General features: G+C 40.1%; 1 protein-coding gene across 6 annotated transcripts in view; it reads left to right on the plus strand.

Annotated features, from left to right (window-relative positions):
• NARS2 (asparaginyl-tRNA synthetase 2, mitochondrial) overlaps nucleotides 1-24,675 on the plus strand; it is a 112,503-nt gene that overhangs the window by 32,625 nt on the left and 55,203 nt on the right. For 5 of the 6 annotated variants that reach the window (XR_014777594.1, XR_014777595.1, XR_014777596.1 and 2 more), the window contains exon 6: nucleotides 7,100-7,194. The exons of the other annotated variant lie outside the window; for it this stretch is intronic. Coding sequence is in view for 2 of the 5 variants with exons in the window: in XM_084774183.1 (XP_084630309.1) it covers nucleotides 7,100-7,194 (95 nt within the window). In the remaining 3 variants the exon portion in view is untranslated. The remainder of the gene's footprint in view (nucleotides 1-7,099; nucleotides 7,195-24,675) is intronic. 6 annotated transcript variants of the gene reach the window in all.

The following is a 24,675-nucleotide window of genomic DNA, read 5'->3' on the forward strand; positions in this document are numbered from 1 at the left end:
GTAAGAGTGTTTGTTTTGTAAGAGACCTAGTGTGTTACAGAGCAGCTGTGCCATTTGCCTTCCGTCAACAGGAATGAGCCCGCCGCTTCCCACCCTCTCTAGCATCCAGTGTTGTCATCATGTTCTGGCTTTTGACCTTTGAACTAGGTATGTGATGATCTTGATGGGCTCTTCTGGGTGCTTGGCCAGCATCCTGCTGTGAGTCATTTTCTGTGCCTCACAAGGCTCATCCCCTCCCACCCTCAGCTATTAAAATGAACAGCAGTCTGTGACCCACAATTCCTTAGTATGCCTGAATAAGCAAAAGCTTGGGGAGAGTTTTAAGTTCCTTTGAGAAAACACAGCAGTTAGTAATGGGCGACTCAACGAGGTGACTCATCAGCATCCAGACACGCTCACTTTGAAAAACTCCTACTTAAGGTTTTTGGGGGCTTGATTTTCTTGTTGTTTGTCTGTTTGTTTTTAACATTTATTTATTTATTTATTTATATAGTGTGTGTGTGTGTGCTTAGAGGAGTTAGTGCTCTCCTTCACTTGGTAAAATGCAGAAGTACCTATAATTGAGGTGGTACACAAGTTTGGTTTTCAATGGCAAGAACATGAAAGAAAACCTCTATGAGGAAGACAAGAGATTAAAATGCGTGAGTAACTACACATTAGAACACAGTATATGACCTAGATTCCGTTCCCAGCATGACATAACAGCTCACAATCATCTACAGTTCCAGGAGACTCGGTCCGTTATCTGGCCTCCACACAGTGCACATACATACACAGGCAAATTAGAAAGCCTGGAGACCTAGGGCGGGAGTTAAGTTACTCATAACGCCATTCTGCTCTACTCATAGGTCACTGCCTTCCTTATCCATCGTTAGAGAAGCTTCCTCCCACAGCAGGTGGGAACAAATATATAGACCCACACTCATACATTATGCAAAGAGTGAGAGACCTTGGAACACTGAGCCCTGAATGGGATGTCTCCATCAAATCCTTTCTTCTCAGGGTTAGGGTACCCTGAAGAAAAGGAGGCGGGAAAAGTGTAAGAGCCAGAGGACACCAAGAAACAAGGCCTTGGAAATTAGTATGATCAAGGCAGATATGAGCTCACAGAGACCGAGGCAGCATACATAAGGCCTCCATAGGTCTACACCAGTTCGGTTCCTCTGCATTCATATTATGGCTCTGGTTCTCACACTGTGGGTAGAATGACCCTTTCATGGGGGGTTGCATATCAGATGGCCTTCAAGTCAGATATTTGCATTATGACTCATAACAGCAAAATTACAGTTAAGAGGTAGCTGTGTTAAAGGTTGTAGCCTTAGGAAGGTTGAGAAGCACTTGGCTTCCAGTGTGGTGTTTTTATAGGGTTCCTGACTGTGTGAATGAGTTGGGTCTGTGTTTCTTGTGCTTTCTCTTGGGCTCTTTTCATTCTGTTTCTTTGTTCCCTCCAATTGTAATGTGTTAATTTTTGTTTCATCTTACTCTATTTTATTTTATTATTATCCCTTAGAAACCTGTTTGTTTTCTAATGGGAGACAGAAAAGGGTGGATATGGGTGGGAGAGGAGGTGGCAAGGCCTGGGAGGTGAGGAGGGAGGGGGAGCCTTAGTCAGAATATATTATACGAGAGAAAAGAACCTAGTTTCAAAACGAGGACAAAAATTAAGTGTGTTGTATGTGTGGAGGTCAGAGGGCAGCTTGCAGTGGTTCATGCTCTTTCCATTGTGTGGGTTCCAAGGATAGAATGGTAGCAAGCGCTTCTACCCAGCGAGCCATCTGGTGGCCCTACAGACATCCTTAGCTTCAGCACGTTCTGTAGAATTAGCAGTAACAGTTTACAGTATGCCAGCATTTCCTGCTGGTTTCTGTTTCTTATGAAATCATTTTCCATTGCTTCTTAACAAATTATAAGACCGGTGGCTTAAATCAGCCTGTAGTATTTATCTTACAGTCCTATAGGTCAGAAGTCCGGAACGGCATGGCTGGAGTGTGACAAGGCCAAAGCCAGGGTCTTGGCAGTTCTCAGTTAGAACCTGACTTCTGGACCCCCCCCCCCCTCCCCACACACACTTTTACGCAGAGTTCAGTTCCTTGTATTTGTAGTGCCCAGGATGCCCTCAGCTGCCAGGGACTGCTCTCCAGGGCTCTTCATGGCTGTCTCTGTCCGCAAGCAATAGCAGCAGCATGTCTCCCGACTTTCAAAGTGCTCATGCCGTTAGGCTAGCTGTGCCCAGCTGAACTCTGGATCTTGAACTTGTTCAATATGCAGCTTCAGTTGAATTTGGAAACTCAATTTACATCAGTAACTAGGATTTAAAAATAGCCAGGGTCTGGGAATCATGGGGACACGTCTTAGAGTGGTGCGCCTGCCACACTGAATTTCCACCTGTACTTGATATTATACAACCTTCTTGTGTCTAGCAATCTGGTGTTTGTCAAGTGTTCTTAGTTTGTCTTCTTGTAATTTACTTTTTTAACTTTTTGATCAGTTTGAGAACTTCTTCACATATATCTTAGCCATTTAAGCATGCATTTCTGTCAATCTACTTGTCTATTTTTAGATTATTTTGTTTTCTTTCTTGTTTTCTCAGCAGGAGGTACTTTATATATTCTTCTCATTAATCACTAATTTTAAGGATTTATTTTTATTTTTTTATTAATATGTGTAGGTAGATATGTGTGCACTTGGTACCCAAAGAGGCCAGAAGAGGACATCAGATCCCCCGGAAGCTGAATGTACTGTTGGTTTTGAGCTGTCTATGTCAGTTCTGGGAACCAAACACAGGTCCTTTGTAAGAGCAACACTCTGTCTTAAACACTAGGCCATCGTCTCTCCACCCCAGGACTTGCTGATTTCCTGTGCTGTAAACATTTCTCAATACGACACTCCTCTGTTAGTCTTGCATGTCTTTGCTTTTTTAAACAATATTCCTTAACTTCAATGCTTTCAGATTCATGTTACTAGTAACAGAGATGTTTAGGATTATAAATTTAAGATTATAACCCTAAGTTTTAAATTCATAACCTCAGGGTAGTAGTTTTTGAACTCAGGAGATTCAGACTCAGTTTGTTTTCAGTCCTAAGGCAAGGCCTCACTTTATTTCCCAGGCTCCCTAAGCTCTTGGGTGCAGGCCCTCCTCCTTGCCTCGGCCCTGGACAGCTGTAAACAGATGTATGTACTGCACCTTGTAAATGAGCACATGAGCTCATTTTCCATTTATGCTTGTATAAGTGGGCCAAAATTACCTTGACATGCATATGTATTTGGAGGGAGTGTGCATGTTCCATAGCACTAATGCTTGTGGACATCAGAGGACAGTGTTTGAGATTTAATTTTCCCCTTTGGTCATGTGAGTCCTGCAGATCAAACCAGGTAGTCAGGCACCTTTACCCATTAAGACATCTCCATGACCCCAGGATTAACCATTGTAAAGAGTACATTTATGGTATTAGGTTTATAATGCTTGATAGCTAACTACCTCTGTTAAATTCTGAAAGAGATGTTTCTCAAAACAACAGAGAAACAAACCCTTTAAGTGGTAACCTCTTATTTTCCTCTCCCCAGAGACAGGGACCCATCAGTGTCTCTCAGTGGATTTCTCTATTATGGATGTTTCCTGCAGTGGAACTGTACAGCAAACATTACTTTATTTTAAGTATATGTATTTGGTGTGTATGAGTATTCTGCTGCATGTGTGCCTGGTGCCCTTGGAGGCTAAAGAGGGTATCAGAGCCCCTGTGCCCAGAGTTAACCATGGTGGTGAGCTGCTGCATGGGTGAGGGGAGCTGAACCCAGGTTCTCTAGAAAAGTAGCTAGTTCATGTAACCACTGAGCCAATCTCTTAGCTCCAATATATGTTATTTTAAGTATACCTTATTTTACTTTGCATAATGTTCTCAGGGTTTATATTTTAATATTTAAACATATATAGGCATATGCCTTCTAATCCTGAATAATATTCTATTTTGTATATATCACATTTGTTTGTCCTTTTTTTGCATTGATGGATATTAACATTGTTTTCCCCCTTTGGCTGTTACAGCAAATATTTTTGTTCACATACTGTTAAGGACATTTCACACAAGTATTTGTTTACTTATTGAATTGCAAAGTTATTTTAATGCCTTGAGGAATAAAAGAAAGTTGGAAGAGTGAGTAACCTCTTTATCCTCAGAAGTGGTGCAGTCGGGGGCAGTGAGGGATTCCCGCCTGGATGGGTACACAAAAGGGACCCCTGTAGATTCAGAGCAAAGAGGATGCTATTGTTGCTTCTAGAGGAAGCCAGGCCAGATAGGACAGACCCCTTGCACATAGGTGTGAGTCTGCGAGGCTGCTTGGGTTCCCGCTACCTTTTACTTTGCCCGTCTCTGCACCTGCTGCACATAGTTCCAATCCTGCTTTTTTTCACTTTCTCCTGGTGGACAAGGTTACCTCAGGTCATGGCCACAACAGTGGTTCCACCCTGCCCCAGTTGTGGCCTTTCATTCTGTCTCCAAGGATTTATTTTAAAACCTCATTTTAATTCTTACTGATGCATACTAGAAGTAGCTTTGTTGGGTCATGGTAAATATATTTTAAATTAGGAAACCGCTAAACTCCTTTACCCTGGTGTCATTTTTTTGTCTCTAGTTTTATTTGTTGTTGTTTGATTGCTTGGTTTGTTTGGTTTTGTTTGAGTTCCCCCCCTCTCTCTTTTTAATTGTGATAATGAAAAATTTATTACTCCATTCTTCTATGATCAACCTTGGAGATTGATTGATCCATTCACACATTCTGTGGCTAAGTGAATTTTTACGTTACCATTTTCTTGATTTAGCATTTAGTTGTTTATTATAAACTTTTGACTGTTTTTCTAAGTTCTTTAGTTTTTTTCTCCCCATGTTGGAGAGGCTAGGCCTGTGGAGTTATCCCCATCTATCTCAGTTAGAGTTACTGTTGCTGTGATGAGACACCATCACCAAAGCGACTTACCTTCCTGGTGAGACCTGGAGTTTTTTGTTTGATCTTGACTGTGTCATGTGAGAGACTGTTTAGGCAGCAAAGGGGATGAAGGGAGAGACATTGGGTCACCTTTGGCCAAGCTCACATGATACGTCATATGATAAGTGTCCTCTGCTGTAGGAAGACTGCTCACAGGAGGCTCAGCACTGTGAGGGCAAGGCAGGAGTCTCCAAACCAAAGTCACCCCTGGTTTCTTTTTGCTTCCCTTTCCTCCCTCTTGGCTTCTGCAGCACAGCCTTCAGCATTTTCAGCACTCTTTAGTTTTGTTGTCCCTGGGTTCTGGGGGCTTGGACCCTTCATTGCATAACTGGGTCATAACTACATTTTCGTGTACCCTGGGACTTTCCACATACACACACTTTGCAGACATTGCTCTTAGGAATTATTTCTTAATACGAATAGCTCACAATGCTTTTTTAATACTATGAAATAAAAGGTTATAGGCAGTATAGTTAGTGCACATGGAAGTATAAAACTGAATGTAAATAATTGTAATATAAGGGGAAAATAAGCCAACTTACAATGCATGCAGTTCATCTTATCAATGCATGTACATAACATTAGAAGACAAAGAGAAGCAGGATTATGTTTGCACCCACTTAAGTAAATTGGGTAGATGTACAATTCGAATCCATTTGCCCACCTCCTAATAAATGAAACATTGAAATCTGCTCGTAATTCCACCAGGAAACTCTTAGACCCGTCCCAGTAATGAGCATATCTAGAAAGAAATCAAGAAAGCAATACCATTCATAGTAGCCTGAAAATAGATACTAAATGCCTAGGAATAAACCTAAGCAAGGAGTTAGAAGACCTCTGCATTGAAAACTAAACAATGAAGAAAACGCTAGAGGATTGAACTACCGCTCCTGCATATACATTGGGAGAATTAATGGGACTAAAAACAACATATGGATCGGATGCACTCCCCTATCAAAATTTCAGTAACCTTCTTCAAAGTACTAGAAGGAAATCCTTAAAATTATATACAAGCATAAAATACTCCGAACAGGCTGAGCACATGCCTGTAATCCTAGCACTCAGGAAGAAGAGGCAGGTGGATCTCTGTGGGTTCTAGGCATGCAGCGTGGTCTATACAGGTAGCTCCAGTATAGCCAGTGCTATGAAGCGAACCCATCTTAAAAAACAACAAAACAAAACAAAAAACCTCCAAACAGCCAAAACAAAGCAATCCTGAGAGAAGAGTGATGCCAAAAGTATCATTATGCCTGATATAAAAATATGCTACAGACTCATACTTACAAAAATATAGTACTGGCACAAAAACAGATATGTGGGTGATTTTTATATTGTGTAGGGCATAATAGTGAGGTGATGGGGTGGAGACATTTAATACAGACAATTAAAAATATATTTTTCAGTCTGAGTCTAAATCGTGAAGAACCTGTGGATACAGGAACTGCTAATAATTTTATTCATAAGTTTATAATGCTTTTTATAAGAATCTGAAGTAAGGGGGCTAGAGATTATGCAGTAGTTAAGAGCACCAGCTGCTCTCCAGAAGACCCGGGTTTGGTTCGCATTGTCCCATGGCTACTCAGACCATCTGTAATTCCGGTTCCAGGAGACATACGCTCTCTTCTGGCTTCTATGGGCACAATGCAAGCACTAATATAATTGCAGGCAAAATGCTCATACGGGTAAAATAAAAATAAATCTGTTTAAGGAAACGACAGTAAAAGTACTATTAATATTTTAATAATATGGCATGTCCTAGAAGCTACTCCCTGAGACAATTAGGTCTTAATTGTAGCTCCTAGTTTAAGAGGTCATGTGAATTGTCATGTTTTATGTTTTAATTCATAATCTCTTGCTCTTTAAAGAAAAATGCATGAAAAAGTCCTATGTCCTATAGTTACTGTGTTTTGAAATTACATGGTAAGCTCCTTGCTGTTAGAACTGTTTACATAGGTATGCTCTGATTTAGGTATATGAACACGTTTTATTTTAGTGACAAGGAATAGTCCTTACATATGCTTAACTGCAATACTGTTTTTAAGCTATGGATCATGTATGGTTGTGAAAAGCTAAATAAAATGCATAATAGCTTTTTGTGGTGTGTGTTTTTTATTTATAGCCTTCAAGCAAGATGAAGTCACCCAAGGAGAACTTCTTTGATGTTCCCGCTTTTTTAACCGTCTCGGGACAACTTCACCTCGAAGTGATGTCAGGGTACACAAATTTCCTTCTTGTTTGTGATTTGAGGAAGAGTGAAACAGTGTGCTCAAGTGTAAAAGCTGAAATTATTCTGTCAATAGTCTGTTGAACAATTTGAAAATGTCCAAGTGAGGGGCTAAAAAGATGGCTCAGTGGTTAAGACCATTTCTTGTTCTTGAAGAGGACCTGGCTTTGGTTCCCAGCACCCACATGGTGCCTCACAACTCTTTGTAACTCCAGTTTCCAGAGTTGTGACATCCTCTTTGAGCTCTTAGGGCACCAGGCATGCATATGGTACATAACCACGCATGCTGCACTCATACACATACAATAAGTAAATCGAAAAAGAAAAGAAAAAGGAAATGTCCAAATGTTTTCCAAGTAAAAATCACATTAGTCTAGACTTCTGTTTTTAGTAAAAAAAAATACAGTAAAATGTGAAGTAAAAAAAAAAAATACAGTAAAATGTGAAGTTGAAAAAATTGTTTTAAAGATTAATTATTTATTATGTATACAGTGTTCTGCCCACAAGAATGCCTTCAGGCCAGAAGAGGGCACCAGATCTCATTACAGATGATTGTGAGCCACCATGTGGTTGCTGAGAATTAAACTCAGGACCTTTGGAAGAGCAGTGCTCTTAACCTCTGAGCTGTCTCTCTAGTTCCCTGAAATTTTTTTATTCTTAATTATTCTTGCTTACATCCTAACCATGTAATCAAAATTTTAATATAATTGGCCATAAGCATGGAAGTAAAGACTGCTCAGAGTTTATGCTTGAGCCATGTACTAGCTCATTTCACTTAAAAGGAAAAAAAGGAATGTAGGAAACATTTTTGTTCAGTAATTGATAGCCTGTGTGTATGCATACATGGGTGTGTGTGTGTGTGTGTGTGTGTGTGTGTGTGTGTGTGTGTGTGTGAGTGCATATCTGTGTCCAGAAGAGGGCAATGGGTCCTGTAGAATAGAGTTGCAGGCAGTTGTGAGCTGCCTGACGTGGGAACCAGGAACTGGACTTAGGTACTCTGTAAGAGCAGCAAGCGTTCTAACCCACTGAGCTATCCCTCCATACTATCAGCAGCTGGATTTTAAAAAGAAAATTAACACACTACACTGTAGATCCATTAACAAATCTTTTAAGTTAAATTGAGTAAATCTCTGCCACTGTCAGACCTTTGGGAAATCTGTGTGTTCCTGTGAGCCCAACCTCCTTTCCTGAAAGAAGAGATTAGATGACAAACATTCTCCCTGAGACTTCTGCACTGTGACTCTGTAGCTGATTTCTTGATGCTCACCCAACAGTACTGACTTACCTAGCTACACCTTTGTTTTTTATCTCTTGGAATTGGGACCTTTAAAATCTCATTAGAAAACTAGCTTAAATGAAAAAATAATTAAACATTTGTATATGTGTTTCCCATTGTTTTAAAAATGCACAAATAGGTACACTCACAAGAACTGTAATATAGAATAAATTGCATGGTTTTTTTGGTGTGTGTGTGTGTGTGTGTGTGTGTGTCTATTTCACTGGCAGGATGGAAAGTCATTGGTGACCAACAAACTCAACAGCAGACTAGAGGTAATCTTGAAAACAACTGTACTTTCTGCATATGGCAGTAAATGCCTGCAACCCCAGCACTTCAGAGGCTGAGGCCCTCCTAGGTATTCAAAGACAGTTTAGCAACTAGCCAATTAAGAATTCTATATTAATTACAATTTTTTTTTGCATCCTATAGACAGATAAACCCTAACTTCTGGTATTATTTATTGTAACTGGAAGAAGTTATTTGTTACTGTAGGTAGCAAAATGTACACATTGATCTGTAACTTCACATAAGATCTAGACTTCCTTTCATAGTAAAGAAATAATACTAGAGCAAGGGCATTCTCCTAAGTGATGACCTTTGCATGGGTCTCTATTCCCATAGTGCACTGAAAAGACATTGCCTTTTAAAAGCTATTTACCTTTTGCACTGTATCCAAGGTATAGATGAGCTTTATAAATAATCTTTCCAGGCTCGATACAGACCTATAATCCCAGCATGTAGAAGGTGGAGAATGGGGCTCGGGGCGGGAGGCTGGAGAGATGGCTCAGTGGTTAAGAGCACTGTCTGCCCTTCCAGAGGTCCTGAGCTCAAGTCCCAGCAACCACATGGTAGCTCACAACCATCTATACTGGGATCTGATGCCATCCTCTGGTCTATGGGTGTACATGCTGATAAAGCACAGATACGTAAAATAAATAAATAAATCTTAGAGAAGGAGGAGGAGGTGGAGAATGGAGGACCACTAGTTCAGTGTCAGCCTTACCATGTATAGCAAGTTTGAGGCTAGCTTGGGCTACATGACACATTGTCTCAAACCAAACCAAACGTTTCTACTCTATTTAACCTATATGGTAGAGGCAAGGTGTTTCCCCCTCAGATGGCCCGTGTATAGGATGTCAGTGTACCAAGCATTCGCTTCTGTATTATGAGACTACTAATGCAATAAACATGTCTCTTTCTCAGCAGAGTACAGTGGTGTATAAAATTCAATGCATGATGAAACTTGATGAAGAAGGATTAATTGGGTCTTCAATTTATAATATGTATTTCTAATAATGCCATGCAAATGTTACTAATTTAATATGCACAGTTCTCAAACTATTAATATACAGAACACCATGTTTCATGATTACTCTAATAAGAAATTTTTAGTATTCTTTCTCTTAGCTTAGTGTTTTGTTTAATTTTATTTAAAAGACTGAAAGCCATGAGTGTAGTTAAATTTAGAAGGCTAGCATTTTCCAGAGAACCCCTGTTAGTCTAATGGGTTATGACTCTGTTTTCAAGGTTTTCAGTTTTACATAGATACTCTGTTTTGGAATAGTGACTGGATGGAGAGACAAGTTACAAATGCACTGTAGTTTCTCCCCTCCCCCCCCCATCACTCCCCGAATCTTCCATTACTGTGCTGCATTTATTAAAACGAAGAGCACAGTGTTAATGAATAACTATCAAGCAGATTCCAGGCTTCGTTTGGATTTCACTGGTTTCTCTATTAATGTCTTCTTTTTCCAGGGTTCAGTTCAAGACATTTGAAATGTCCTGCTTCCAAGTCTCCTCGTGGCTGTGGCTGTGTCCCAGCCTCTGTTTTGCATGACCTGTAGAATGTAGCCTAATCTTAATTCATCTAATGTTTTTCTCCAAATTAGACCTGGTTTGTGAGGTTTTTTGGAAAGGATAATACAGAGATGATGAGCTGTTCTCATTTCATCCTCTGAAGGAGTCTGCGTCGTCTGTGGAGCCGTCGGCTGCACTGTTAGATAGAATCCTGCTTGTCAGATCTCTCCAATGAAAATGTGCTGTGTTCTCCTTTCTCTACCCTGTTCTTTATAAGGGAACAAATAACTCGACTCTCACTTGGATAAGGGCTTGGGGTGTAGAAAATGGAATTAACTGAAGCTCCTTGGGGCTCTGGGGAGGGGATGGCTGAAATTCTGTAAGGCGGGTTTGTTCATTTATGGAAAGTCTGTCATTTACATCAGAGTGGACTCAGCTACATCTGTCCTGTAGTTCAAGTTAATAATGTTTTACTACTTAATTACTTAAACCACTTTAGCTGTGCAAAACTCCGTACAGATTGAGTCTCATGTGCCTTTTACTGTCTTGCTGCCCTGTGAGTATTCCCATATCATCTAAAACTACAGGATGCCTTAGTTTTCTCCTTTTGTTTTAGGTTTGTTATCCCTCGCTATGATAAATCTACACGGACACATCATTATCACCTGAAGCCATCCGTAGTTAACATGAGGGCTCATCCTCAGTGTTGTGTACTCTGTGCCTTTTGACACTTGTATCTACCATTTTCACATACAGAATAGCTGCCCTGCTGTGGAAACTCACACATCAGTCTGCTTCGTGTCCGCAGAGCTCCCTGTTTTCTACACTGCCATGGACCTGGAGTCATGCATACAGCCTTCTTCTTTTCCTTAATAATAGGCATTGGAGGTTCCTCTGTGTCTTTTCAGTACTTGATATCCCATTTCTTTTTAATGTTGGGCCATATTCTGTTGCTCACATATAATAGTGTTTATTTATTTTCCCACTGAAGGACATTATTTTATTGTTTCCAAGACCAGGCACTTTCCGCAGTGTGTGTGTGTGTGTGTGTGTGTGTGTGTGTGTATACACACACACACACACACACACACACACTTATTGATTTGTTTTTGTGTGTTTGAGTGGTACATACATATTTGTCAAGGTTAGAGGACAACTTTCAGGAATCTTTCTCTCATTCCTCCTTTGCAGGGTGAGCCATGTTATCAGCACTGAAACAGTAAATATAAGTTTCCCTACAAAGGAAAACCAAGGATTAGGAGATTTAGTGCTTATCCTCTCAAACATTAAGACTAACACTTCTCATAATGTTCCACAAAATACAAAAGAAAATAGCATAATCAAAATGCTAAATGAAACAGATATCATGGTGATATAAAACTTGCAAAGGTCATAGTAATAAAGAAAATTAAAGATTAATTTCCCCAATGATCAGAGATGTAAAATTCTTAATAAATACCTTTAAATTATATTCAATAATATTTTAAAAAATATCATGCATCATAGCTAAACAACACATTATGATAGTCATATCATTTTATTATCCTAGGGATGCAAGGCTGTTTTGAAATATATAAATTAGTTTATGACATACAACATATAGTTGCAGAATATTTGCTTATACTGTGACCCTGAGACTATGCTGTTTACTGGAAAAACCTGTTTCTAGCTGTGATGTGGCTCAGCCCTAGCACATACCTGTAATCCAAGAGCTTTCTGTTTGAATATTGTAAACAGGATTAAATAAAGTCAACCATAGGTCAAGAGGTGGAGCAAGTAACCAATTGACAGGGAGAAAACAATGATTTTCCCCAGTCTTATTTCCCTTCCTCAACTGCTTAAAATACACATTTTGAATGGTAACTTTTACATTATTTATTATTATTATTGTGTATGTGTGTGTATGGTAGACAAGTAAAGGTCAGGATACCACTTTGTGGGGTCATTTCTCTCCTTCCAATTTTCTGTGGGTTCTAGAGATCAAACTCAGTCAACCAGGCCTCTACAGCAAGCACCTTCACTTGCTGAGCAATGTTGTCAACTTTGATGAGTCTATATGTGGTTGGTATAAGCTGCCCTCAGCTCATCCCTCAGGTCATTTCATCAGGTCTTATGCTGAGCTCATAAACCATGCTCTCACCCTCATGTGGTGAGGCTGGTGGCATGGGAGCAGAGCTAAGCCAAGGTTCTCCCTGTAGCTGAGTGTGATCCTGCTCATATGACTTTCTGGGTCTTCATCCCTTCTACCTTTCTGAGCTTTGTTCATTTATACACATGCAGTCAATTCATCATTTACTGAAAACTGTGCCAACCAGAAGATCTAGGTTTATGGCAACTGAGATGTACAAATATTTATTACCCCATAGACTCTGTTGAGGAAGATGTACATTAAATAAGAAGTTGTAATTATGGTAAGCCATTATTTTAAAAGATTTTCCTAAGCTCAAGAGCAGATGTCAAGGGAATCTCACCTTGCCTAGATTAAGTTTAATTTAGAGGTAATGTTATTTCAGTGTTTATATGAAAGTACACTTTAAAATGACGTTCATATTTAATGGTTATGACTTTCATATTTGTTATAATATTTCATTTTTGTAGTCTTAAAACCACAGAAGTCCAGTTAGTTTCTCTCCATTGTTATAGAGTATTTATGGTTTATAATCTTTAGGTTGCAGTACATGTTTTCTCTATTTGGCTCTGGGGTATCTTTTGTTGTGATGAATGTAATACTGAGTGAATTATGTTTAGACAAATCATGAAAAGCTAGGAAACTGTGTAGCCTCTCTGTTCTATTCCTTTATCAACTCCCAGATACTTAGAGTCTAAGATTACTAAACTTCATATGAAAAAGTTATGACTTCATGTCCTTTCTGTCTCTAGAAGAGTTACAGGGATGATGAAGGACACCATAGACTGAAGAAGTAGTTGAAGATTCTGAGTGTATTTTGCATAGGGAAGACAGGAAAGGGGTGGTTTTATAGGTGTTAAAATCTGTTTCATGGGCTTCTATAAGAACACTGTTCAGATGAGTAAATTCTATATTTTTTAAGAAGAACAAATTCATTGATGTAATTTAACATACCATAACGGTCACTCCTTTAGGCTGAGGAAATGGCTCTATCAGTAAAGTATTTGCCATGCAAGTACAAAGACCCAAGTTCACTTCCCAGAACCCATGTGTGTGTAAAAGCCAGGGATAGTAGTGCGTGGTTGCAATCCCAGCCCTAGGCTGGCAAAGACAAGGAGATCCATGGGGCTCATTAGCTAGCTTCTTAGTGAGCTCTGGCCCAGGGAGAGCTCATCTCAAAGCAAAACAAATAAACAAAAAACAATGTTTGGTACCTAAGGAATGATATGCCAAAGTTACCTTCTGACCTCTGTGTACACACACACACACACACACACACACACACCCTCTAGTCCATCCTTTGAGGGAAAGTAGGCATAGAACTTACTGTTCATGAAATACAGTGCCTGTTGGTGCTGTCTAGAAGCAGCTACTAGTCAGTTAACTAGGAAGATGTCAAATTAATCCTTAGTAATTAGGTCCACGCAGACAGAAATTAGATTTGTAAAAAGCAAAGCAAATATTGTTTTATTTCGATGACTGTATATTCTTATCCAAATTGCTAAGGTGGTTTTAATTACTTTTTTAGGAGAAAGAAAATCTGTGTGTTGTGTGTTTGAGGAATTTAAGTTAGATTGAGAACAGTTTTTGTCAGTTTGAATTTTTTTTCCCTTCACTAGTTTTCCTCTAAAAATAACAGTGACGCTCATTTATTCAACAGTGGCTTTAATAGTCACCTAAGTGGTATGTGACTGTTGGACATCAAGGAGGATAATGAGCGTGGAGAGGGCGACTAGGATCCTAGGATAACCCTGCCAAAAAAGCAATGGCCCTGTCAACCAAATAAACGGTCTGTTAGCTGAAACTGATGCAGTCAGAGAGAGTTAGGATGGAATTCTGTCGTTACATACTTACACTGTAAGCTTAGTGTCTGGGCCTCCACTTTACAATCTATAAAAACAAATGATAACAACTGCCTTTTAGAGCTGTTGTGAGAATTAACTGGGTACCATGCAAAGCCAAGCATTTATCACAGTGTGGGCACTGACTTGTTGGCTGCTCCGCTGGTGGCAGTATTGACAGCTGGGACCTCTCTGGATGATAGGTTGACACAAAGAGTTAGCTCAAGTAGTGAGACCAGGAGGAGACACAGCTGACAGGTAATATTCAAGTTGTTTTTACAACAGAATAAAACAAGAGTTCGCAGGAAGCAAGAGAGTCTGCCTGCTCCCAGAACTCAAAAGACAGGTCATGTTGAGCCTGACCAGTGCCTGGAATGAAGGGATGGATTAAGACATAGAGCTCAGATGCCTCTGGAAGCCTGAGCACCACATCAGAGCTCAGCTGGAGGATTGAGAGCAGATTAGACTGCCTTTGACTGCAGCTCGGGGGGCCCAGCACTGCTGGCCTCTGTGTATACCAGCTCTCACGTGCACATGCACGCACAGACACACTCACACATAATTAAAAAATAAAAATCCCTTTAAAAGCTCGGAATATTATTCTGTCAATATACTGAAATATTGAAGTATATCTAATACATAAAAATGAATTTTTATTTATCATTTTCACATAAGTATGAATTCCTGTTTGTGTTAATTTAAATCTTTTGCTGTGTTTTTTTTTAAATCAAAACTTAATTTTTTGTATACGGTACATAAATTACATGACTCATTGGCTTGTTTATGTGCATTTTATTTACTTTTTATTTTATTTTGTGTATATTTTATTTACCTGAAACCTACCCAGCCAGACTTAAGGAGGGATTGGAGCAGGTTGGGTATCTAAACAACTTCTGAAAAATTACCAACCAGCTTTCTGAGGTAACTGGTGTCTTTGGTGTGATCAGCAACAGGTGAGAGGAAGTGAAAGGAGCATTGGTGATCATTTCAGGCCACACCCAGCTGTGTGTTCACCCTAAAGAAGATGACTATGAATATATTAAGTATCTGCCTTCACTAGTATTATAATTGATTTGAGGGAATTATTTAATAAACAGCCTGGTAGGCCTAACTCGAAATACAAGAAAATATTAGTAAGCTTTCTTTAATATAAAACAAAGGGGCTAGAGAGATGGTTCAGTGGCTAAGAATATTTGCTGTTCTTTTAGAGGGTTCCACAACACCCGCATGGAGGCTCACAACCATGAGAAGAAGCCAATGCCTTCTGACCTCTAGGCTCTCTCTTTTGAGCAAAAGCTAATAACAAAGAAGTTTGCATAGATATTGGCTAATCTTGTCTCCGTTTTTCTAGACATTACCACCTAGTGTATCTCCTATGATGTCTTGGATGAAAGAAAGAAAGAAAGAAAGAAAGAAAGAAAGAAAGAAAGAAAGAACGAACCATGGTGTTTTGCCGTTTGAAACAGGTGGCTAGACTAGACACGCAGATGTGGAGTTGCACACATCTTCACAGTGAGGAGAGTATGCAAGCCTGATTTCACACTTAAACTGTAGACTTAGCACATGAGTCATGATAGAAAGGTTCTTGTTGTTCTTCAGAAGTCCTTTATTGACACTAGTTTTTATTTCTGGAACATTTAGTTCTTAATTTTACTTAGCTTTTCAGCTGATTAGTTCTGGCTTTTCTTCCTTTGTTCTACTTCAGGACACTGACAAAAACTTCAGCCAAAAAAAAAAAAAAAAGCTCTGGTAGACACCACTTCACGACTGTTACACAAAGGGTCTCCTATGCTTATCTCTTTTAACCTAACTACATATTTGATTTGAAAATAATGCTATTCGATACACAGCTGTAGAAGTCTGGGTATAACTTGAAGATTTGAAAATAATCAAGTAGTTCAACTCAGAGTCTCTATACCTTTCTAGTAAATTATAACAAGACCCATATCACTGGGAGTTTTGCTTATTGTTTGTTTGTTTGTTTGTTTGTTTGAGGCAGTGTCTCATAGCCCAGGTTATCCTTGAACTCATAGGCTAGCCAAGGATGACCTTGAACTCCTGGTCTTGCTTGCACCTTCAGTGCTCTTGAGATTACAGTTTGTACAACAACATCTGATGTTACATGGCGCTAAGGATCAAACCCAGAGCTTTTCTGCATTTAAGGGGAACATCCTATCAACCGAGCTTATATCCCTAGTCCCAGGAATAGTTGTAGTGCCAAAAACGTAGCATTTACAAAAATGTTTCTTCATGTTGTACAGAGGAAAGCCAAGTCAGAAAGTACAAGTGCTGTCTGCTTCATCTTTTCTCTTCTGAGTGTTCCTTACTGGAGAGCCAGGGTCTTTGGAGAACTGTGGGTCCACTGTCGCTGTCAGAGATGTGAACAAGGTGGCTCAGGGCTTGTACAGTTAACCAAAGCTGTAAACATGCTTTACTAAATAATCCCCAGGTACCATTACTGAGAGACAGCCATTCTGTCAGAAGCACAAAGATGTCAGGTGTGTGCTCTGTGAAGCGGTAGATAGAGAAAGGGAGAGAGCCCGAGGTCTGGCATGGAGGGCTAGGGGCTGCGGGAACAACAGAGCAGTCCTGTCTAGACCCAGGAGTGGATTCAGAAGCTCTGCCTGACCATCCTACACTTTGTTACCCAGTGTCTGAACATGCATTTTTTCCCCTCCTTGGTTGATGGTCATCTTGCTTTGCTGAGATTTCAAGTCTGTTTCGGTGCTAGACAGACTTACTGCAGTGGTAGACCTGGACTGCAGCTGCACTTTCCAGTAGGGAAGCCACAGCCATGGCTGTTGTTGGCACTTGGAGCATGGCTGGTGTGACAGCCATATTTCAAGGAACTAAATTTGTGTTAGTTTTATTTGATTATAGCTAAATTTAAATTTAAATACCCATATGTGGATGGTGGCTGTGGCTGGCACTATATAAAACACTTATGTCACGTACAGTTTGTAGGTTTCTCTTGCCTTGAGTGGCTGCACAGATGTAAGTACCTAGTATATGTTGAATTAAATGGGCAATGGGGAGAAAGGTGAGTTAGAGGCTTATGACTTCCCGGTGGCCTGGTGGGTTCTTTGGGCTCTGATACTGGTACTTTTGTTACAATTTTGCCACTTTTATTTTCTGCATTGCCTTGTTCACTCTGACTCTTTTTCTGGTCTCTAAATATTGTGTAGCCACAAATCTAAATTTTTGAGATAGATACACAGGTGTGTGTCTGTGTGTCTGTGTGTCTGTGTGTCTGTGTGTCTTTCTAGAAGCTGGAAGTCAACGTTGGGTGTCTTCCACCGTTGCTTTCTACCTACTGAGACGGGATCTCTCACTGAACCTAGAGCTTTCTGATTGGCTAGTGTGGCTCAGGGTATCTGCCTGTATGCCTGTCCCTTTGTCTTACACCCCAGCCCTGGGGTTACAGACGTGCACCACCAAAGCCAGCTTTTACATGGTGCTGAGATCAGAATGCAGCCCCTTGTTCTTGCAGAACACTGTGCCATCTCCCCAGCCTGGTCTGACCACTTTCTTGTGTCCTAAAATGGAAGGCAAAGCTGTCCCAGCTAACCACTAGGACTATGAGAAGGGCTTTGGGTAAGCGGAAAAAGCAGCTGGAGGAGCTGGAAGTGTTGGTCTTGGAGATGACGGATAATCCTGGTGGGAAAAAGGCAAGTCAGAAGCAACTGTGGATGTGCTTCTTTTTTTGTTTTTGTTTTGTTTTTGTTTGTTTGTTTGTTTGTTTTTCGAGACAGGGTTTCTCTGTGTAACAAATCCCTTGGCTTCCATGGACTCACTTTGTAAACCAGGCTGGCCTCGAACGCACAGAGAGAGATCCGACTGCCTCTGCCTCCTAAGTGCTGGGTTAAAGGTGTGCGCCTGGTATGAATGTGACTTTTAATATTAGCCCTATTGTCTTCTAATGTCTCTAAGAATAACCGTTTCAGAAAGGAGCGGAAGTTCTGAGTAGTTGGCTTACCATCTTCCTCTTCAGCCATCATTCCCTCTCAGTGCTGTTTCAAAGTTCTCTTGAGAGAGGTTAGGATATTTCATGGAAAGTTATCTTGTTTATCTGACAAGTAACCAAGGACTGAGAGATACCATAATAAACAACATATAGTGAAATCTATTAAGTATAAAACAAAAAACTGGGGTGGGGGCTGGAGAGATGGCTCAGTGGTGAAGAGCACTCACTGGCTATTCTTCCAGAGGACCTGGGTTCAGTTCCCAGCACCTACACGGTAGCAGTCACAGGGACTCCACTGCCATACTCTGACTTCCTCAGTACCAAGCATACCTGTGGTGCACAGACATACATGCAGGTAAAATACGCATACACATAAAAATATTTAAAACATTAAAATAAAAATGTAACCTGTCACAATTTTTGAAATATCATAGAAATGAGTGTTAAATGACCACTATACTGTATGTAAATTTTATATTTTACAAGGCACTGTGAATAGCAGTTCATGGTGGTATTGAAGATGATTAGGATTGACGTGGATGGCTGGAGAACACTGAAGACAAAGTGTGAACTTGGAATGAGTTAAGTTTTTAACAAGGGAAATTGTAGGTATAAGGTTATTGTGTAATTCAAATGCTGATTTCTGTTAACCCCCCCCCCCCCATAATCTGGTTTTAATCCTTGTTTGGAAACTCTCGATGTTGTGTAAACACTGCTCCCCAATTGTCCCCTGATAAGCCAATAAAGCGGTTTTCAGCCCTTGGCTGAGCAGGGGAGAGAATAGGGCTGGACTTCCTGCCAGACAGAGGAGGAGGAGTTAGGAGAAGGGATTGAGCCAGGCACAGATGTCCAGGAGAGAGCTCAGAAAGCTACAAAGTGCAAGTATCTCCAGTGTGTAATAACTGCTCGGTTCTTAGGCCATGAAGATTGCTAAAATAATACATTAGAGTCTCAATTATTTGTGTGATAGCTGGGGTAAGAGAGAAACTGAGAGCCAGGCAGTGGTGGTGCACGCCTTTAATCCCAGCATTTGGGAGGCAGAGGCAGGCAGATTCTCTGTGAATTCAAAGCAAGTTCAGGACAGCCAAGGCTACATAGAGAAAGCCTGTCTTGAAACACACACACACACACACACACACACACACACACACACACAGAGAGAGAGAGAGAGAGAGAGAGAGAGAGAGAGAGAGAGAGAGAGAGACAGAGAGAGAGAGAGAAACACACTATTTTGTAAAAATGATATTTACATTTTAGCATACCAAGTGGGGCTGGACTTAACATAGAAAGTAAAACTACAGAGCAGTTTCTTAGTTTTGTTCATTAAGAAAGTGGCCACAGTTTCCTGATTAGACTCCCCACAGAGCAGGAAGGCCTGCAGCCACTGCAGAAAAACAAAAACTGATACAAACCCCAGAGAGGCAATTCTTTTAGGAAACTCTTGCTAAGAGGTAAAAGTGGCTCTTTAAAACAAGCGAGCTCCTAAAGCCAGACTTCCCTGGCCAAAGCAGCAAAGCCTCTTTGAGAAGGGGCTCTTGCTGGCCAGAGGAGCAAACACTGCTAGATGCAGTAACTTCCCAGAGCCAGGAGGGGTCAAGACCCAGTGATAGATGCAGAAAAGCCTCGTGAGCATGAGCCAGAGCCAGACTGAGAAAAGACTCAGGCATCTGAGCTGCTAAGGTCTAAAAGAAAAGCTGGGTCTAAGAGAGTAAAGTCCTTAGGAAGAGGTTTAGAGAGCAAAGAAGAATAATTTGTGTTGAAAATAGAGGAAGACACAGTGACACGGGGCTTCTGGACTCTGTTAGCGTACAAATAATTTTTTTAGTGATGATTTAGTTCTGTATATTGTCTTTGGGAAAGATCAGAATTAGACAGACTTGGAGAAAAAAAAGACTGAGTAGTTAGATGCTAAAATTAGAACAGGGGTTGGAAAAATCTTTGAATCAAAATAGGGAACCTTCAGAGAAATCTAATCTGGTACTTACAGTAACACCAAAAGAGGTAATTCCACATGAAAAAAGTACACAAAGGGTTGAAGAAATTGCAAAATGGCAGCCCATTGAGATGCTAGCTACAAAGGCTATAGGCCAACAACACTGTCAGACTGGATATTGTGTGTGTGTGTATTGTCACGATTCAACTACTGATAGAGGTCTATATGCTAACGTAGAAATACAGATTCTGCTTGGTGTTGCCTTAGAACAAGGCCATACAATGGCTTATATGCTCTATTTTACAGAGTTTGGAGAATTGAAATATATGTACCATGACATAGTTTCATATTCAGAATTCCAGTGGGCTTTTGCCCTAAATTCTGGAGAGCATGATTCTAAGGTGGTGACTGTCTCAGAGATGCCTTTACCAATTATGGCTGATGGTGTTTCAGCAAGTACTTTTTTAGACACTATGACATAAAACCTGTCACAGATACAACTTGTAATCCTATAGGTCGAACAATTATGAAAAGACCTAACAATAACTTTTTAAAGATGGTCATAAAAGAAAAGGGGAATATAATATCTCCCCAAGATAGATTAAATAATGATTTATTGATTAAAAATTTTTCTAAACAAGACAAGTAGCCCAGGTGATCCCTACCTCATAGACTATCTCAATAACTGTTTCCTCAAAAATCTACATCCAGCACAATTTCAAGACTATCTAGATTGTCCAGCATCACAGACTGTTTCAGTCAGGACTTCAGTTAAGCTCTGAACTTTCGCAGCATGCAGAGATTGGACAGCAAAATTCACAGCTGACTTTCCTAAGACTGGACAGTACTCCAATTTTCTTGGGCATCCAAAAAGAAAAACTGCATTCCAAATCAGCCGGAAGCAATTTAAGAAAACTGCATCCCATTCCCATGGGGGGATGGATGGTTTTTGGTCATTCTGTGGGTAATAGATGTTTGTTATTATTTTAAAGGAGTCAGTTATAGGATTGATAAGTAAAAGGGTAGATTAATGAATCTAATTTGAGAGTGAAGAACATTAATATGCAAAAAATGTTACATTGGTATAGATCTTCGTATCTTAACACAATTTTGTAAAAAAATAAATAAGAAATATTCAATGAAGTGGATGGATACATGCATCTGGACCTTAGAGAAAAGACCCGTACAGAAAGTGTAGGATTGTCAATTGTAGGTAATTAATTGAAATTGTTGGCTGAGGGAGATCATGTAAGGCAGAGTGAGGAAAGAAGAAAGTCTAGGGCTGGGATAGAGTACTTACCTAATATGCCAGCCCCCTAAGTTTCAGTGTCAGTATTGCAAAGAAGGTGACATTCAGGACTAAGCTCTGGTGAATGTTAGCATTTAATAAACAGATAGAATAAGTAGCATGGTAAGAGAGGCAGGAACAGAGGCCAGGTAAGGAGGAGGAAAACCCAGAGAATACAGTGTTAGCTATTTCAGACAAATGGAATGTTTAGAGAAGCAGTAAGAGCGTGTATCCCTTATCATGGCGTGCAGGGAAGGGTCTTCGTGTTCTGGCTGCTTGCCACCACCTTGACCTCGTCCCTTACCAATCTCCTTGCACTGGCCTGCTCTTTGCTGTCTGTTACATAAGAGCCCCATGGTCCTTTTACTGGGATGTCCTTTTTAATCCATGTCAGAGAGGAGTTAGCACCGCAGCCCTTGCAGCAGTGTTGTTGCCAGCAGTGTGTTGTTCCTCACTGTATGATAAAAATTAAGCTTTGCCTAGGTCTCAAATTTTGTTCCAAGTAAAATATTAAAGACATGTTAAAAAGTGAGTCTTTTGTGACATTTATTTATTGTGCATATGTCCATATTTGTACAATGCATGTGTGCACACACATGCAGAAGACAGGTTATGGGTGTTGATGGGGATGAAACTCAGGCCTGTGCCTCCACACTGGCCCATAAAACTTTGATATGTAACAGTGATGGTATAGAAGAGCTTTTAGGTTCCAGAAAGGAGTCTTTTTAAAAATGTGTTTTTAATATAATTTATTTATTTTTATTTTATATGTTTTGGTGTTTTACCTATCTGTATGTCTGTATGAGGGTGTCGGAACTCCTGAAACTGGAGTTTTAGACAGTTGTGAGCTGCCCTGTGAGTGCTGGGAATTGAAACTGGGTTCTCTGGAAGAACCACTGAGCCATCTCTCTAGCCCCAGAAAAACAGTGTTTCCTTAAATCGTCTGGCATGTTGAAATGATGGGGCTATACTTTATACCTTCTACACGTGCAAGATAAAGTAATTGGAGAAAACTGAAAAAGAAGTGTCTGGAATCTTCTCTTAGGTATGCATCAATAATGAATGACAAAATACATTACAGCATTCATAATGCTCTGGACAAAAGATAGTAAAATAGGTTACCTTTCTGCAGTGCTGAAAATTGAACTTAGGTCCTCATGCATTTTTTTCTAACTTTTTATTTTAGACTCAATAAGTTGCCCTGGCTACCCTTAAACTTGCTCTGTAGCTCAGGCAGGCCTTGATTTTCTGCTGTCTTACCTTAACTTCCACAGTTGCCACATATTCAGGCAGGCAGCGGGCAGCTGGCAGTCACTTTCTCTCATCCAAACTGTTAACCAGACAGCTGAGATAGGTGCTTTCGGAGTGGTGCAGTTACCAGTCGCTTTCGGAGGTGGGGGAAACGCTTAGCAATGCCTGTTTTAAAGGCCAATGTAAAGCTGCCTGTGATTTCACTGCAGGTCAGTGAACGTGTACTGAACTGACAGTAGGGGGTGGTATGGAGGTTGGAGGTTATTAGGGGTGTTGACTGGCCTGTCTCATGCCGATTAAGTTCTCCAGCTGAAGAATAAAATCCTGTTTTCTTTCTAACTATGAAACTACTTAGCAACTTGAGGGCTTCTGGAAAGTCCACATGAGAGACTGACCTCTCTAGAACTGTCTGTAATTTTACTTTTTCTCCCCCAGAAACCATTTTTACAGCTACCTGGATTGGTGTGTATTGGATGTACTTTGTTATCGTAAACGTCTACTCTAAGCTCATGGCTGCCCTTACACAGTTCTCATCTCCTCATAATTTGGCATGATAATGGTTTTTAGTGCTAAGTGTTTTCTGCTGGCCTCTTCTCAGAGGTGTGCTGGCCTTTCACTTGGTTTTGTACCTTATTTTAGAAATTGTCCTTGTTCTTTGGCTTTATTTAAATGTTGGTTGGTTTAAGTTTTGCTATACTTGATGTAACCAAAAGGCAGCTTGGTTACAGAGAAGGAAGCAGTTTTTAAGCCTTGCTGCAAATGGCTTCATGGCTGTGGAAGGCGGGGGGGGGGGGGGGAGGAATAAATTAAAATGAATGTTTTCATGCGGATCCAGAAACAAAATTACTGCAAAATACTATAGAAATCCATACCAAGCCTCAACTACATAAGAAATTTGAGGCCAAGCTAGGATATATAAGTCCTTACCTCAGATAAATAAATAAACAACCGCCACTACCCATTCCGTAGCATCCTACATAGGATTGCCATGCAAGAGGCAGTTGCCCTTGTGATTTGCATTTGGAGTTTTGGTTTAAAATTAGGGTTGTTTGTACCTAATTCTTTAACATAAATAGCATGTATCTTTTGAGTAACAAACTTATATTTCAGAACTTCCAAAGTAAATTTCAGCTTTCCTGCCTGTGAATTTATGAAATGTTCACCAAGGTACACTGGAATGTTAACATTTGTGCTTATACAATATATCCTTGTAAGACTTACCAGAATTACCGTTTTTAAAAAATGGATACTATTGGCATCCTGTCCCAGAGAGCATAGCCCTAAACTGGAAACTCAGCGTTTACAATTTGGATAGATGCTTGGAACATTATTTGACCCAATTTTAGATACCTATTTCAGTATCCAGTTTAGGTACTAAGTAGCAGCCTGAAAAAGCATCTGAGTGTTTTTGCTCTTTGTCACGTTTCTGTATAAGGATGTGTGCCTCTCCAGCTGATGCCAAGGAAGCCTGTCATCATCATTAGTGCTCATTCATTCACTGTGGGCACCTGTTTTAACTAGGCACTGGAGACGCAAACATGAATAAAACATGATTCGTGCTCTGGAAATTTTCATAGCTTGCTGTGGGAGAGGGGGATTTTTAAAAACTAATTACATATCAAAGTGAGACACTTTATATAATAATATATAAATAAAGTGTTATAGTACTAGATAAGAGGGAAATGATTTGGGGGAGGGATTATACATTTTCAAAAATGAAATTATATTTAGGGCAGTTTTTGAAGGTTTTGTGGGAATTTGTACTTAGAGAAGAACAGGGTGGAAGAGAGAATATTCTACGCAGAGACGTGAGGCTCAGGGACGTATGAGGGAAGGAGAGGCCTTCAGAGAGCTGGAGAAAAAAGCTGCGTGGGGAGAGACTAGGAGCTTACATTTATCCTTCTGGAGATAGAGTTGTTGAAGATTTTTAAAGACTACTGACATAGTCAGATTTAACTTTTAAGAACTCATAGCAGTTTGGAATCAGAGG

The sequence above is a fragment of the Acomys minous genome (genome assembly GCF_964271855.1).
Source record: "Acomys minous genome assembly, chromosome: 2".
In the NCBI taxonomy this organism is placed as follows: Eukaryota; Metazoa; Chordata; class Mammalia; order Rodentia; family Muridae; genus Acomys; species Acomys minous.